The sequence below is a fragment of the Taurulus bubalis genome (genome assembly GCF_910589615.1).
Source record: "Taurulus bubalis genome assembly, chromosome: 18".
NCBI lineage: Eukaryota > Metazoa > Chordata > Actinopteri > Perciformes > Cottidae > Taurulus > Taurulus bubalis.
This window is the reverse complement of record NC_136606.1, coordinates 315,001-327,500: the sequence shown is the minus strand read 5'-3', so window position 1 is coordinate 327,500 and position 12,500 is coordinate 315,001. Positions and strand designations below refer to the sequence as shown.

The 12,500-nt window shown below is 43.7% G+C and overlaps 1 protein-coding gene across 1 annotated transcript in view; it reads left to right on the top strand.

Moving 5' to 3' along the window:
• LOC306750994 (receptor-type tyrosine-protein phosphatase mu-like) overlaps nucleotides 1–12,500 on the top strand; it is an 81,899-nt gene that overhangs the window by 4,243 nt on the left and 65,156 nt on the right. Inside the window, exons 4-9 of the mRNA XM_079234491.1 lie at nucleotides 1,105–1,217; nucleotides 3,213–3,393; nucleotides 11,593–11,746; nucleotides 11,998–12,161; nucleotides 12,238–12,347; nucleotides 12,495–12,500. The exon at nucleotides 12,495–12,500 is cut by the window's right edge and continues 196 nt beyond it. Of these exons, the coding sequence (XP_079090617.1) occupies nucleotides 1,105–1,217; nucleotides 3,213–3,393; nucleotides 11,593–11,746; nucleotides 11,998–12,161; nucleotides 12,238–12,347; nucleotides 12,495–12,500 (728 nt within the window). The remainder of the gene's footprint in view (nucleotides 1–1,104; nucleotides 1,218–3,212; nucleotides 3,394–11,592; nucleotides 11,747–11,997; nucleotides 12,162–12,237; nucleotides 12,348–12,494) is intronic.

Here is a 12,500-nt window from a genome sequence, read left to right as displayed (position 1 = left end):
TGTGTTCACAGGTGTTCTTCAGGTGTTCTTGTGTGTTCACAGGTGTTCTTCAGGTGTTCTCAGGTGTTCTTCAGATGTTCTTCAGGTGTTCTTAGATGTTCTCAGGTGTTCTTCAGGTGTTCTCATGTGTTCACAGGTGTTCTTCAGGTGTTCTTGTGTGTTCACAGGTGTTCTTCAGGTGTTCTCAGGTGTTCTTCAGATGTTCTTCAGGTGTTCTTAGATGTTCTCAGGTGTTTTCAGACCCTAACCCTCTGTCCTGTTCATGAGGAAACATGTTGTGTAGCTTCAGTTTGTGTCAGAGGAAGTGAGGTGGAAACAGATCCGACTGATATCATTCATAACAGAGCCGATCAATACGGGAGAAAGGTCTATGTGTGTGTGTGTGTGTGTGTGTGTGTGTGTGTGTGTGTGTGTGTGTGTGTGTGTGTGTGTGTGTGTGTGTGTGTGTGTGTGTGTGTGTGTGAGTGTGTGAGGGACAGTCAGGTCGATAGCTCGTCTGATCTCTCTGCAAACACACACACACACACACACACACAGTGGCAGGTGAGGAGTTGTGTGACCCGACACATATCCCACAAGCCCCAGCAGCTAAACCCCTGATTGAACTGTCACTCAAACTGTGTGTGTGTGTGCGTGTGTGTGTGTGTGTTTAATTTCACACACACAGGTGAGAATCAACCTGAAAATGATATGATAAACACACATCATTACACACTTTCTTATGTGTGTGTGTGTGTGTGTGTGTGTGTGTGTGTGTGTGTGTGTGTGTGTGTGTGTGTGTGTGTGTGTGTGTGTGTGTGTGTGTGTGTGATGAAGTGGGTCAGGAGGAAGTAGAGCAGCACCAGCGGGGATTCTGGGTAATGGAATCCAGGTCTACTGTGATTCGCCGAAGGTCACGAATATTAATTAACTTGTTACCACCTTCATCCCTCGTTAAGAGATCAGTGAAACCTGTGTGTGCGTGTGTGTGTGTGTGTGTGTGTGTGTGTGTGTGTGTGTGTGTGTGTGTGTGTGTGTGTGTGTGTGTGTGTGTGTGTGTGTGTGCATGTGTGTGTGTATGTGTGTGTGTGTGTGATCCTGATCCTGGTTCTATTTGTCCCTCAGAGCCTCCCGTACCGATCGCCCCTCCTCAGCTGACGGCGGTGGGCGCCACCTATCTGTGGATCCAACTCAACGCCAACTCCATCAATGGAGACGGGCCAATCATTGAGAGAGAGGTGACTATTGATGAGCTATTGATCTGGTATTGATGTATTGATGAGATATTGATCTTAATGTATTGATGAGATATTGATCTGGTATTGATATATGCGTAGGTTATAGTGCTTTTAACTTAGGTCCTCTGAGTATGTTAAGAGGTTTTAAGGGTCTAGGGACCAGTCAGTTGTTTTCTGGTCCAGGATGTTGTTCGGGGGATCTGTGACGGGTTCTTATGGTCGTTCATGAGGTTCTTGTGATCTGTGAGGGGTTTTTGTGGTCGTTCATAAGGTTCTAGGGATCTGTAAGGGGGTTCTTGTGATCCTTGGGTTAGGGGTTCCCTACGGTTAAGATCCTTAGGTTCTATGATCTTTGAGGGAGTTCATGTGGTCGTTTATGAGGTTCTAGGGATCTTTAAGGGGGTTATTGTGGCCCCTTATGAGGTTTTAGGGATCTGTGAGGGGTTCTTATGGTCGTGCATGAGGTTCTAGGGATTTGTTAGGGTGTTCTTGAAGTTCTTGATGAGGTACTATGGATCTGTGAGGGGGTCCTTGTGGTCATTTAGGGTGTTCTAGGGTCTCTGATTAGGTTTACATGATGTTGAAGGAAGATCTATGGATATGTGAGAGATTCTAGTGGTTCTTTATGAGTTTATAGGATTCTCTAAGGAGGTGTTTTAGTGGTTCTTGGTGAGGTTCTGGAATTCTCTAGAAATGTGTTCTTGTGGTCCTTGATGGGTTTCTAGGAATCTGTGAGGTATTTTTGTGGTTCTTGCTTAGGTTCTAGAAATGTCTGAGATGGTGTTCTTGTGGTCCTTGTTGAGTTTCTAGAAATATGTAAGGAGGTTATTGTTTTCTCTGATGAGGTTCTCGGGATCTGTGAAGGGGTTCTTGTTCGCCTTGATGAGTTTCTAGTATTCTGTGAAAGGGTTATTGTGGTCCTTCATAGGTTTTCTAGTGATCTGTGAGGAGGTTCTTGTAATTCCTGATGAGGTTCTTGGGATCTGAGTGGGGGTTCTTGTGGTTGTTAATGATGTTCTGGGGATATGTAAAGGGGTTATTGTGGTCCTTGATGAAGAAGAAACTTTATTTGTCATAGTACATACTTTTTACATATAAAATAGGTCTTCCGCATTTAACCCTCCTTAGCAGGAGCAGTGGGCTGCTGAAGCGCCCGGGAAGCATATATGGATCTGTGAGGGGTTGTTGTGGTCGTTGATGAGGTTCTATGGATCTAGAAGGGGTTGTTGTGGTCGTTGATGAGGTTATATGGATCTGTGAGGGGGTTTGTGGTCGTTGATGAGGTTATATGGATCTGTGAGGGGATTTTGTGGTCGTTGATGAGGTTATATGGCTCTGTGAGGGGGTTTTGTGGTCGTTGATGAGGTTATATGGATCTAGAAGGGGTTGTTGTGGTCGTTGATGAGGTTCTATGGATCTAGAAGGGGTTGTTGTGGTCGTTGATGAGGTTCTATGGATCTGTGAGGGGGTTTGTGGTCGTTGATGAGGTTATATGGATCTGTGAGGGGGTTTGTGGTCGTTGATGAGGTTATATGGATCTGTGAGGGGGTTTTGTGGTCGTTGTTGAGGTTCTATGGATCTAGAAGGGGTTGTTGTGGTCGTTGATGAGGTTCTATGGATCTAGAAGGTGTTGTTGTGGTCGTTGATGAGGTTATATGGATCTGTGAGGGGGTTTGTGGTCGTTGATGAGGTTATATGTATCTGTGAGGGGGTTTTGTGGTCGTTGTTGAGGTTCTATGGATCTAGAAGGGGTTGTTGTGGTCGTTGATGAGGTTATATGGATCTGTGAGGGGGTTTTGTGGTCGTTGATGAGGTTATATGGATCTGTGAGGGGGTTTTGTGGTCGTTGTTGAGGTTCTATGAATCTGTGAGGGGGTTTTGTGGTCGTTGATGAGGTTATATGGATCTGTGAGGGGATTTTGTGGTCGTTGTTGAGGTTCTATGGATCTGTGAGGGGGTTCTTGTGGTCAGGACTCATACTCATGTGTTTGCTAGGTGGAGTACCGTACGATGTCGGGCATGTTGATCGACACCACGCCCGTGGACAAGCCCACACACAAGATCGGACACCTGGACCCCGACACCGAGTACGAGATCAGCGTGCTGCTCACCAGGCCCCTGGATGGAGGCACGGGAAACCCCGGCCCACCGCTGCGAGCCAGGACCAAGTGTGCAGGTGATTCAGGTCACATGACGATGAATGACTTGTCTTCTTAAAGTTAGTTTACCCTGGTGACGGCTAGCGGCTAACGACTCACAGCTCATGGTGCAGTCGTTAGCGTAGCATGCTGTGCTAACCTGCATTAGTGCTAAGCTCATCAGGCGGCTCACGGTTAATGTTGAGCTCATTAGCTCCTAATGGACACAGGGCACACATCAGCATGCAACTGTATGAGTGTGTGTGTGTGTGTGTGTGTGTGTGTGTGTGTGTGTGTGTGTGTGTGTGTGTGTGTGTGTGTGTGTGTGTGATTACACAGGTGCAACAATCTGACTGATGTAGTTTTCACTTCTCCCTCATCAGCTGTTTGTTTTTAAAGGAGTTTTAAATTATGTATTATTGATGATTCAGATGTCTGTATTTTATTGTATGTATTTTGTTTGACTTCTTTGAGATAATACTTCATAAAGTATACCAGACGAGTTGTATACCAGATCAAGTTTATTATTTTTGAACTTTCTGCTTTAACAACAATTTCATCCTCATTGTTAATATTATACTTTTTACTATAAATCAAATGACTATGAGCTGAAAAGACAATAATCATCTTTAAATCTGCCCTTAACTTCCACCCATAATGACGTCAATATTCAGATATGAAGCATCAACATCACGTGCTGAGCTCATTTACAAGCAAGGAATTAAAAACAAAGTCATTCAAATCTGAAGAAAAGGTCATATAGAATGATTATGATTGTAAGAATACAGATCTTGTGTTCTGCTGCGACCTCCGGTCTGTTATTCAAGGAAACAACTGCTTCAGATCTCAACATGTCTTCTCTCAGACCTGCTGGAACACGACCGACTTCAGCACCTCAGAGACCTCATACCACACATACCCAACCCTCTCAGAGACCTCATACCACACATACCCCTCCCCTCTCAGAGGCCTCATACCCCCCCACACCCCCAGAGAGACCTCATACCACACATAGCAGCCCCCCCTAGAGACCTCATCCCACACCAATCATTTTAAACCCGGTTCTTTCTGGAGCCTGAATGTGACGTTTGAAAGTTTAATCTGAGCTCAGACACATACATTGAATCATAAAACTCGTATGACACTAAAATAATAACATCACAAGGCATTATGAGGTTAATATACAATATACAACCTTCATGAATTTTGTTTGTAAATATTAGAACCGATTTGGTTCGATTGATGACGTTCTACATCATCAAGAATGGAGGTACGGGACGGGGGGGTTCTTGTCCTCCTGGATTAAGTTCTAGATATCTGTTGGGATGTGATAGTGGTCCTTTATGAGGTTTCCAGAGATTTCTAAAGATCTTGAACCGGTTCTAGTAGTACTCTTTGAGATTTTGGTGGTTCCTTAGGAGGTTCTAGTGGTCCTTGATGGGAATCTGTTTGTCCTTGATGTGGTTATAGATGTACTTGATGGGAATCCACCAGTCCTTGATGTGGTTTTAGTGGTCTTTGTTGAGAATCCGTCAGTCCTTGATATCGTTCTAGTGGTACTTGTTGAGAATATGGCAGTCTTTGATATGGTCCTGGTGGTACTTGTTGAGAATATGTTGGTCCTTGATATCGTTCTAGTGGTACTTGTTGAGAATCCATCGGCCCTTGATGTGGTTCTAGTGGTCTTTGTTGAGAATCCATCAGTCCTTGATATCGTTCTAGTGGTACTTGTTGAGAATCCATCAGTCCTTGATATCGTTCTAGTGGTACTTGTTGAGACTATGTCAGTCTTTGATATGGTCCTGGTGGTACTTGTTAAGAATATGTCAGTCTTTGATATGGTCCTGGTGGTACTTGTTGAGAATATGTCAGTCTTTGATATGGTCCTGGTGGTACTTGTTGAGAATATGTTGGTCCTTGATGTGGTTCTAGTGACACTTGTTGAGAATCTATCGGTCCTTGATGTGGTTCTAGTGACACTTGTTGAGAATCTATCGGTCCTTGATGTGGTTCTAATGGTACTTGTTGAGAATCCATCGGTCCTTGATGTGGTTCTAATGGTACTTGTTGAGAATCCATCGGTCCTTGATGTGGTTTCAGTGGTCTTTGTTGAGAATCCATTAGTCCTTGATATCGTTCTAGTGGTACTTGTTGAGAATATGTCAGTCTTTGATATGGTCCTGGTGGTACTTGTTGAGAATATGTCAGTCTTTGATATGGTCCTGGTGGTACTTGCTGAGAATATGTTGGTCCTTGATGTGGTTCTAATGGTACTTGTTGAGAATATGTTGGTCCTTGATGTGGTTCTAATGGTACTTGTTGAGAATCCATCGGTCCTTGATGTGCTTCTTATGGTACTTGTTGAGAATCCATCGGTCCTTGATGTGGTTTTAGTGGTCTTTGTTGAGAATCCATCAGTCCTTGATATCGTTCTAGTGGTACTTGTTGAGAATCAATCGGTCCTTGATGTGGTTCTAATGGTACTTGTTGAGAATCCATCGGTCCTTGATGTGGTTCTAATGGTACTTGTTGAGAATATGTTGGTCCTTGATGTGGTTCTAATGGTACTTGTTGAGAATCCATCGGTCCTTGATGTGGTTCTAATGGTACTTGTAGAGAATCCATCGGTCCTTGATGTGGTTCTAATGGTACTTGTAGAGAATCCATCGGTCCTTGATGTGGTTCTAATGGTACTTGTTTAGAATCCATCGGTCCTTGATGTGGTTTTAGTGGTCTTTGTTGAGAATCCATCAGTCCTTGATATCGTTCTAGTGGTACTTGTTGAGAATATGGCAGTCTTTGATATGGTCCTGGTGGTACTTGTTGAGAATATGCCAGTCTTTGATATGGTCCTGGTGGTACTTGTTGAGAATATGCCAGTCTTTGATATGGTCCTGGTGGTACTTGTTGAGAATATGTTCGTCCTTGATGTGGTTCTAGTGGTACTTGTTGAGAATCCATCGGTCCTTGATGTGGTTCCACTGGTACTTGTAGAGAATCCATCGGTCCTTGATGTGGTTCTAATGGTACTTGTTGAGAATTCATCGGTCTTTGATGTGGTTCTAATGGTACTTGTTTAGAATCCATCAGTCCTTGATGTGGTTCTAATGGTACTTGTAGAGAATCCATTGGTCCTTGATGTGGTTCTAATGGTACTTGTAGAGAATCCATTGGTCCTTGATGTGGTTCTAGTGGTACTTGTTGATGTGGTTCTTCTGTTTTTTTAAGCAGAACCTTCTAGTGTAATTTGGTTCCATGGCTTCCTTGATCAGACTCTTGAGTTCCTTCAGGTTGTTGTCTGGTTCTATATGAGAAAACAAAATAAGTCTGTCAGTGTGATTGTTCCATTGTTGTAACCTCCACCCCTCTGGGACTGTCAGCAGATTAAAACAAACGCTCCTCTGGGATCAACAGCGAGAAACATGAAGAAGGGAAGTCATGTGTGTGTGTGTGTGACACACTGGGCTCTGCTGGCTGTCAATCACACACACACACACACACCACACAAACACACACACACACACCGCAGTGCAATGATGTTCGCTCTGATGACTCGTCTGTGTCTTCAACTCACTTTTATTTATTCATTTTACTTCCAATAAATTATATACCACCTTCTGTGTGTGTGTGTGTGTGTGTGTGTGTGTGTGTGTGTTTAATAATGAATCAGTGTGTCCATCAAACAAGCTTTAGGACTTAGAGCTCACTGAGGCGACTCAGCGTGGTGACAGATAAACAGGAAGTCACTGTGAGCTGCTCCATGTTTCATCATTTAATATTCTGCTTTTATTCAGGATGTCATGTGTCAAAGTATCATATCTAGCTAAAATAAATAATATTAATAGTAAAAGTAATAATAATTAATAAATAATATTAATAGTTCATGTAATAATAAAATAATTATAGTCCAAATAGTAATAAAAACAATATTAATAATAGAGTACTGAGCCAAATCAATTTAGCCAAACCATTGACCAGATTGTGGATATTGATAACTCTCATGAGCTCTCGATTGTTAGTTATTGATCTGTTATTGAACATTATTATAGAAAGCATGATAACATATGGAATCAAAATAGCATGACTTCTTTTTCAGAGGCTCTTCTCAATAAATATTTATGAAGTGAGTTTCTCTCAATGAGGTCAGCATTGGTCATAAAAGATAAAATAAAAACATGTTTCTGTGTGTGTGTTAACATCCATTAAAGTGTGTGTGGTGTTTGTCGAGGCTTTTAGAAAATATCATATCAATATTTCACTCTTTTCTCTCTTTTCACCTCAGATCTTCACGCTCTGCTCGTCCTCCCAACCTTTTACTTCTCATTCTGTCGTTTCATCCTTGTATTTATTTTACTGTCTGAACTCTGTGTTTCTATGAGCTAACGGCACACTGAGAACCTATGAGCTAACGCTAACAGCACTCTGAGAACCTATGAGCTAACGGCACACTGAGAACCTATAAGCTAACGGCACACTGAGAACCTATGAGCTAACGCTAACAGTACTCTGATAACCTATGAGCTAACGGCACACTGAGAACCTATGAGTTAACGCTAACAGCACTCTGAGAACCTATGAGCTAACGGCACACTGAGAACCTATGAGCTAACGCTAACGCCACACTGAATATCTATGAGCTAACGCTAACGGCACACTGAGAACCTATGAGCTAACGCTAACAGCACTCTGAGAACCTATGAGCTAACGGCACACTGAGAACCTATGAGCTAACGGCACACTGAGAACCTATGAGCTAACAGCACACTAAGAACCTATGAACTAACACCACACTGAGAACCTATGAGCTAACGACACTCTGAGAACCTATGAGCTAACGCCACACTGAGAACCTATGAGCTAATGACACACTGAGAACCTATGAGCTAACACCAAACTGAGAACCTATGAGCTAATGACACACTAAGAACCTATGAGCTAACACCAAACTGAGAACCTATGAGCTAACGCTAACTGCACATTGAGAATCTATGAGCTAACGCCACACTGAGAACCTATGAGCTAACACCAAACTGAGAACCTATGAGCTAACGCTAACTGCACATTGAGAATCTATGAGCTAACGCCACACTGAGAACCTATGAGCTAACGCTAACGCCACACTGAGAACCTATGAGCTAACAGCACACTGAGAACCTATGAGCTAACGCTACACTGAAAACCTATGAGCTAACGCCAAACTGAGAACCTATGAGCTAACAGCATACTGAGAACTTATGAGTTAATGCCACAATGAGAACCTATGAGCTAACAGCATACTGAGAACTTATGAGTTAATGCCACAATGAGAACCTATGAGCTGACGCTAATGCCACACTGAGAACCTATGAGCTAACGCTAACGCCACAATGAGAACCTATAAGCTAACGTCACACTGAGAACCTATGAGCTAACGCTACTATCACACTGATAACCTATGAGCTAACGTCACACTTAGAAGTTTCTTCTTTAGTGATAGCCCTTCTCATCCTCCTCATCCTCCTTCATCTTCCTCATCCTCCCCAATCATCCCATCCTCCTTCATCTTCCTCATCTTCACACCAAACAGGAAGTTGACCTTGTGTAGTTCCTGAAGGTTGTAGTTCCTTAACGTTCTGATAGAAAAATACCACAGGACACCATCAGCTCTATGTCTGTATCTGATTTAAATGTAAAAAATTATGGGATGGAACCATGGTGACCACACACACACACACAAACACAAACACACATACACACACGTTCAAGGGGAATGGTAGGATTTTATGTGATAGCGTTCACTCCCCTTGGGGATTATGAGAAATAGGATCCACCTCAATCCCCTCCCCTTGACCCCCGACCCCCGACCCCTATTGTTACTGTAGCGACATCTCAGTGAGTGTGTGTTTGTGTGTGTGTGTGTGTCTGTCTGTGTGGTCCCCACAGAGCGACCATTTAGCCCGACGTTTCTCTTTCATCGTACAATCCAGGTAGAGAAACTCACAAGTGGCTCTATTGTGTCCCACTAAAAGTGTGTGTACGTGTGTTGCTCAATAACAAGAAGAGAGAAGTTTCTGTACAGCCTAAATCGAACACACACACACACACACACACACACACACACACACACACACACACACACACACACACACACACACACACACAGATGAAACACTACAAAGAACAGGAAAGGCATTGTTCATTGGCTGCAGAAAAACACCTGAAAGACACACTCTCTCTCTCCTTCGTGCTCTCATCTATCATTCTCTGAGTGGATCGCTGTCTGTCATCATGAAATACAGCACTTAGATTGGCCACTACAAAGACAACAAGACTGTATCAATAACAAGACTACCAATAACAAGACTGTATCAATAACAAGACTACCAATAACAAGACTGTATCAATAACAAGACTACCAATAACACAACTGTATCAATAACAAGACTGTTACAATAACAAGACTATCAATAACAAGACTGTATCAATAACAAGACTACCAATAACACGACTGTATCAATAACAAGACTACCAATAACAAGACTACCAATAACAAAACTGTGTCAATAACAAGACTGTTACAATAGCAAGACTATCAATAACAAGACTGTATCAATAACAAGACTATCAATAACAAGACTGTATCAATAACAATACTATCAATAACAAGACTATCAATAACACTACTGTGTCAATAACAAGACTGTTACAATAACAAGACTATCAATTACAAGACTGTATCAATAACAATACTATCAATAACAAGACTATCAATAACACGACTGTATCAATAACAAGACTGTTACAATAACAGGACTATCAAAAACAAGACTGTATCAATAACAAGACTATCAATAACAAGACTGTATCATAACAAGACTATCAATAACAATACTGTTTCAATAACAAGACTACCAATAACAAGACTGTATCAATAACAAGACTATCAATAACACAACTGTATCAATAGTAGTTCCTGGTCCTGGCATAGTTCCTGGCAGTAGTTCCTGGCAGTAGTTCTTGGCAGTATTTCCTGGTGTAGTTCCTGGCGTAGTTCCTGGCAGTCGTTCCTGGCAGTTGTTCCTGCTGTAGTTTCTGGCAGTTGTTCCTGGCAGTTCCAGGCAGTAGTTCCTGGCAATACTTACTTGCAGTAGTTCCTGGCAATACTTACTTGCAGTAGTTCCTGGCAGTAGTTCCTGGCGTAATTCCTGGCAGTAGTTCCTGGCAATACTTACTTGCAGTAGTTCCTGGCAGTAGTTCCTGGCAGTAGTTCCTGGCGTAATTCCTGGCAGTAGTTCCTGGCAATACGTACTTGCAGTAGTTCCTGGCAGTAGTTCCTGGCAATACTTACTTGCAGTAGTTCCTGGCAGTAGTTACTTGCAGTAGTTCCTGGCAGTAGTTACTTGCAGTAGTTCCTGGCAGTAGTTACTGGCAGTAGTTCCTGGCAGTAGTTACTTGCAGTAGTTCCTGGCAGTAGTTACTTGCAGTAGTTACTGGCAGTAGTTACTGGCAGTAGTTCCTGGCAGTAGTTACTTGCAGTAGTTACTGGCAGTAGTTACTTGCAGTAGTTCCTGGCAGTAGTTACTGGCAGTAGTTCCTGGCAGTAGTTACTGGCAGTAGTTCCTGGCAGTAGTTCCTGGCAGTAGTTACTGGCAGTAGTTCCTGGCAGTAGTTCCTGGCAGTAGTTCCTGGCAATACTTACTTGCAGTAGTTCCTGGCAGTAGTTACTTGCAGTAGTTCCTGGCAGTAGTTCCTGGCAGTAGTTCCTGGCAGAAGTTCCTGGCAGTAGTTCCTGGCAGTAGTTCCTGGCAGAAGTTCCTGGCAGTAGTTCCTGGCAGTAGTTCCTGGTGTAGTTCCTGGCAGAGGTTTGTGGCAATACTTACTTGCAGTAGTTCCTGGCGTAGTTCCTGGCAGTAGTTACTGGCAGTAGTTCCTGGCAGTAGTTCCTGGCAGTAGTTCCTGGAAATACTTACTTGCAGTAGTTCCTGGCGTAGTTCCTGGCAGTAGTTACTGGCAGTAGTTCCTGGCAGTAGTTCCTGGCAGTAGTTCCTGGCAGTAGTTCTTGGCAATACTTACTTGCAGTAGTTCCTGGCGTAGTTCCTGGCAGCAGTTCCTGGAAATACTTACTTGCAGTAGTTCCTGGCAGAGGTTCCTGGCAGTAGTTCCTGGCAGTAGTTCCTGGTGTAGTTCCTGGCAGTAGTTCCTGGCATAGTTCCTCAGGAACTGGAGGAGTTTGATAAACCTGCGTTTGCGTCTTTTAGATCCGATGCACGGCCCCCGGCGTCTCGAGGTCGTGGACATTCAGTCCAAACAGGTGACGCTGCGATGGGAACCGTTTGGATACAACGTGACCCGCTGCCACAGCTACAACCTGACGGTGCAGTACCGCTACAGACCTACAGGTTCCGCCAGCAGGTAAAGACACACAGGTGGAGACACCAGGTAAAGACAAGGAGGGACAGAGAGCGAGTTAGAGACAAGGACAGACATTCATAGAAAGGTGTAGACCACCAGGTAAAGATGAGGACAGACATTTATAGAAAGGTGTAGACCACCAGGTAAAGATGAGGACAGACATTTATAGAAAGGTGTAGACCACCAGGTAAATACAAGGACAGACATTTATAGAAAGGACAGGTGTTGAACCGCCTCCGTCCGTCCTGCAGGGAGCAGGTGAGGGAGGAGGTGGTGTACGACAGCCTGAGCACCGCGCCGCAGCACGTCGTGCGTAACCTTCCGCCGTTCACCAATGTCAGCCTGAGACTCGTCCTCAGCAACCCAGAGGGACGTAAGGAGAGCGATGAGCTGCCGGCGTTGACGGACGAAGACGGTACGAAGCTCCGAGAAGACTTTAGCTTCTGTGTTGTTGAAGACAAGTTAAATAATAAAATGTCCTCCGTCCTCAGTCCCTGGAGCCGTCCCGGTGGACTCGATCCTCGGCAGCAGCTACGAGCAGCAGATCAGCCTGAGCTGGGGGGAACCGCTGCAGACGTACGGACTCATCCGCCAGTATGAGGTAGAGCGGCTCGTCCACACCTGTCCTGTGTCGGTCCCATCCACACCTGTCCTGTCTGTTTCTGTCTTATATCTATATCTATATATATATATATATATATATATATATATATATATATATATATATAACCCGGGTTCTCCTCCGCAGATCTCC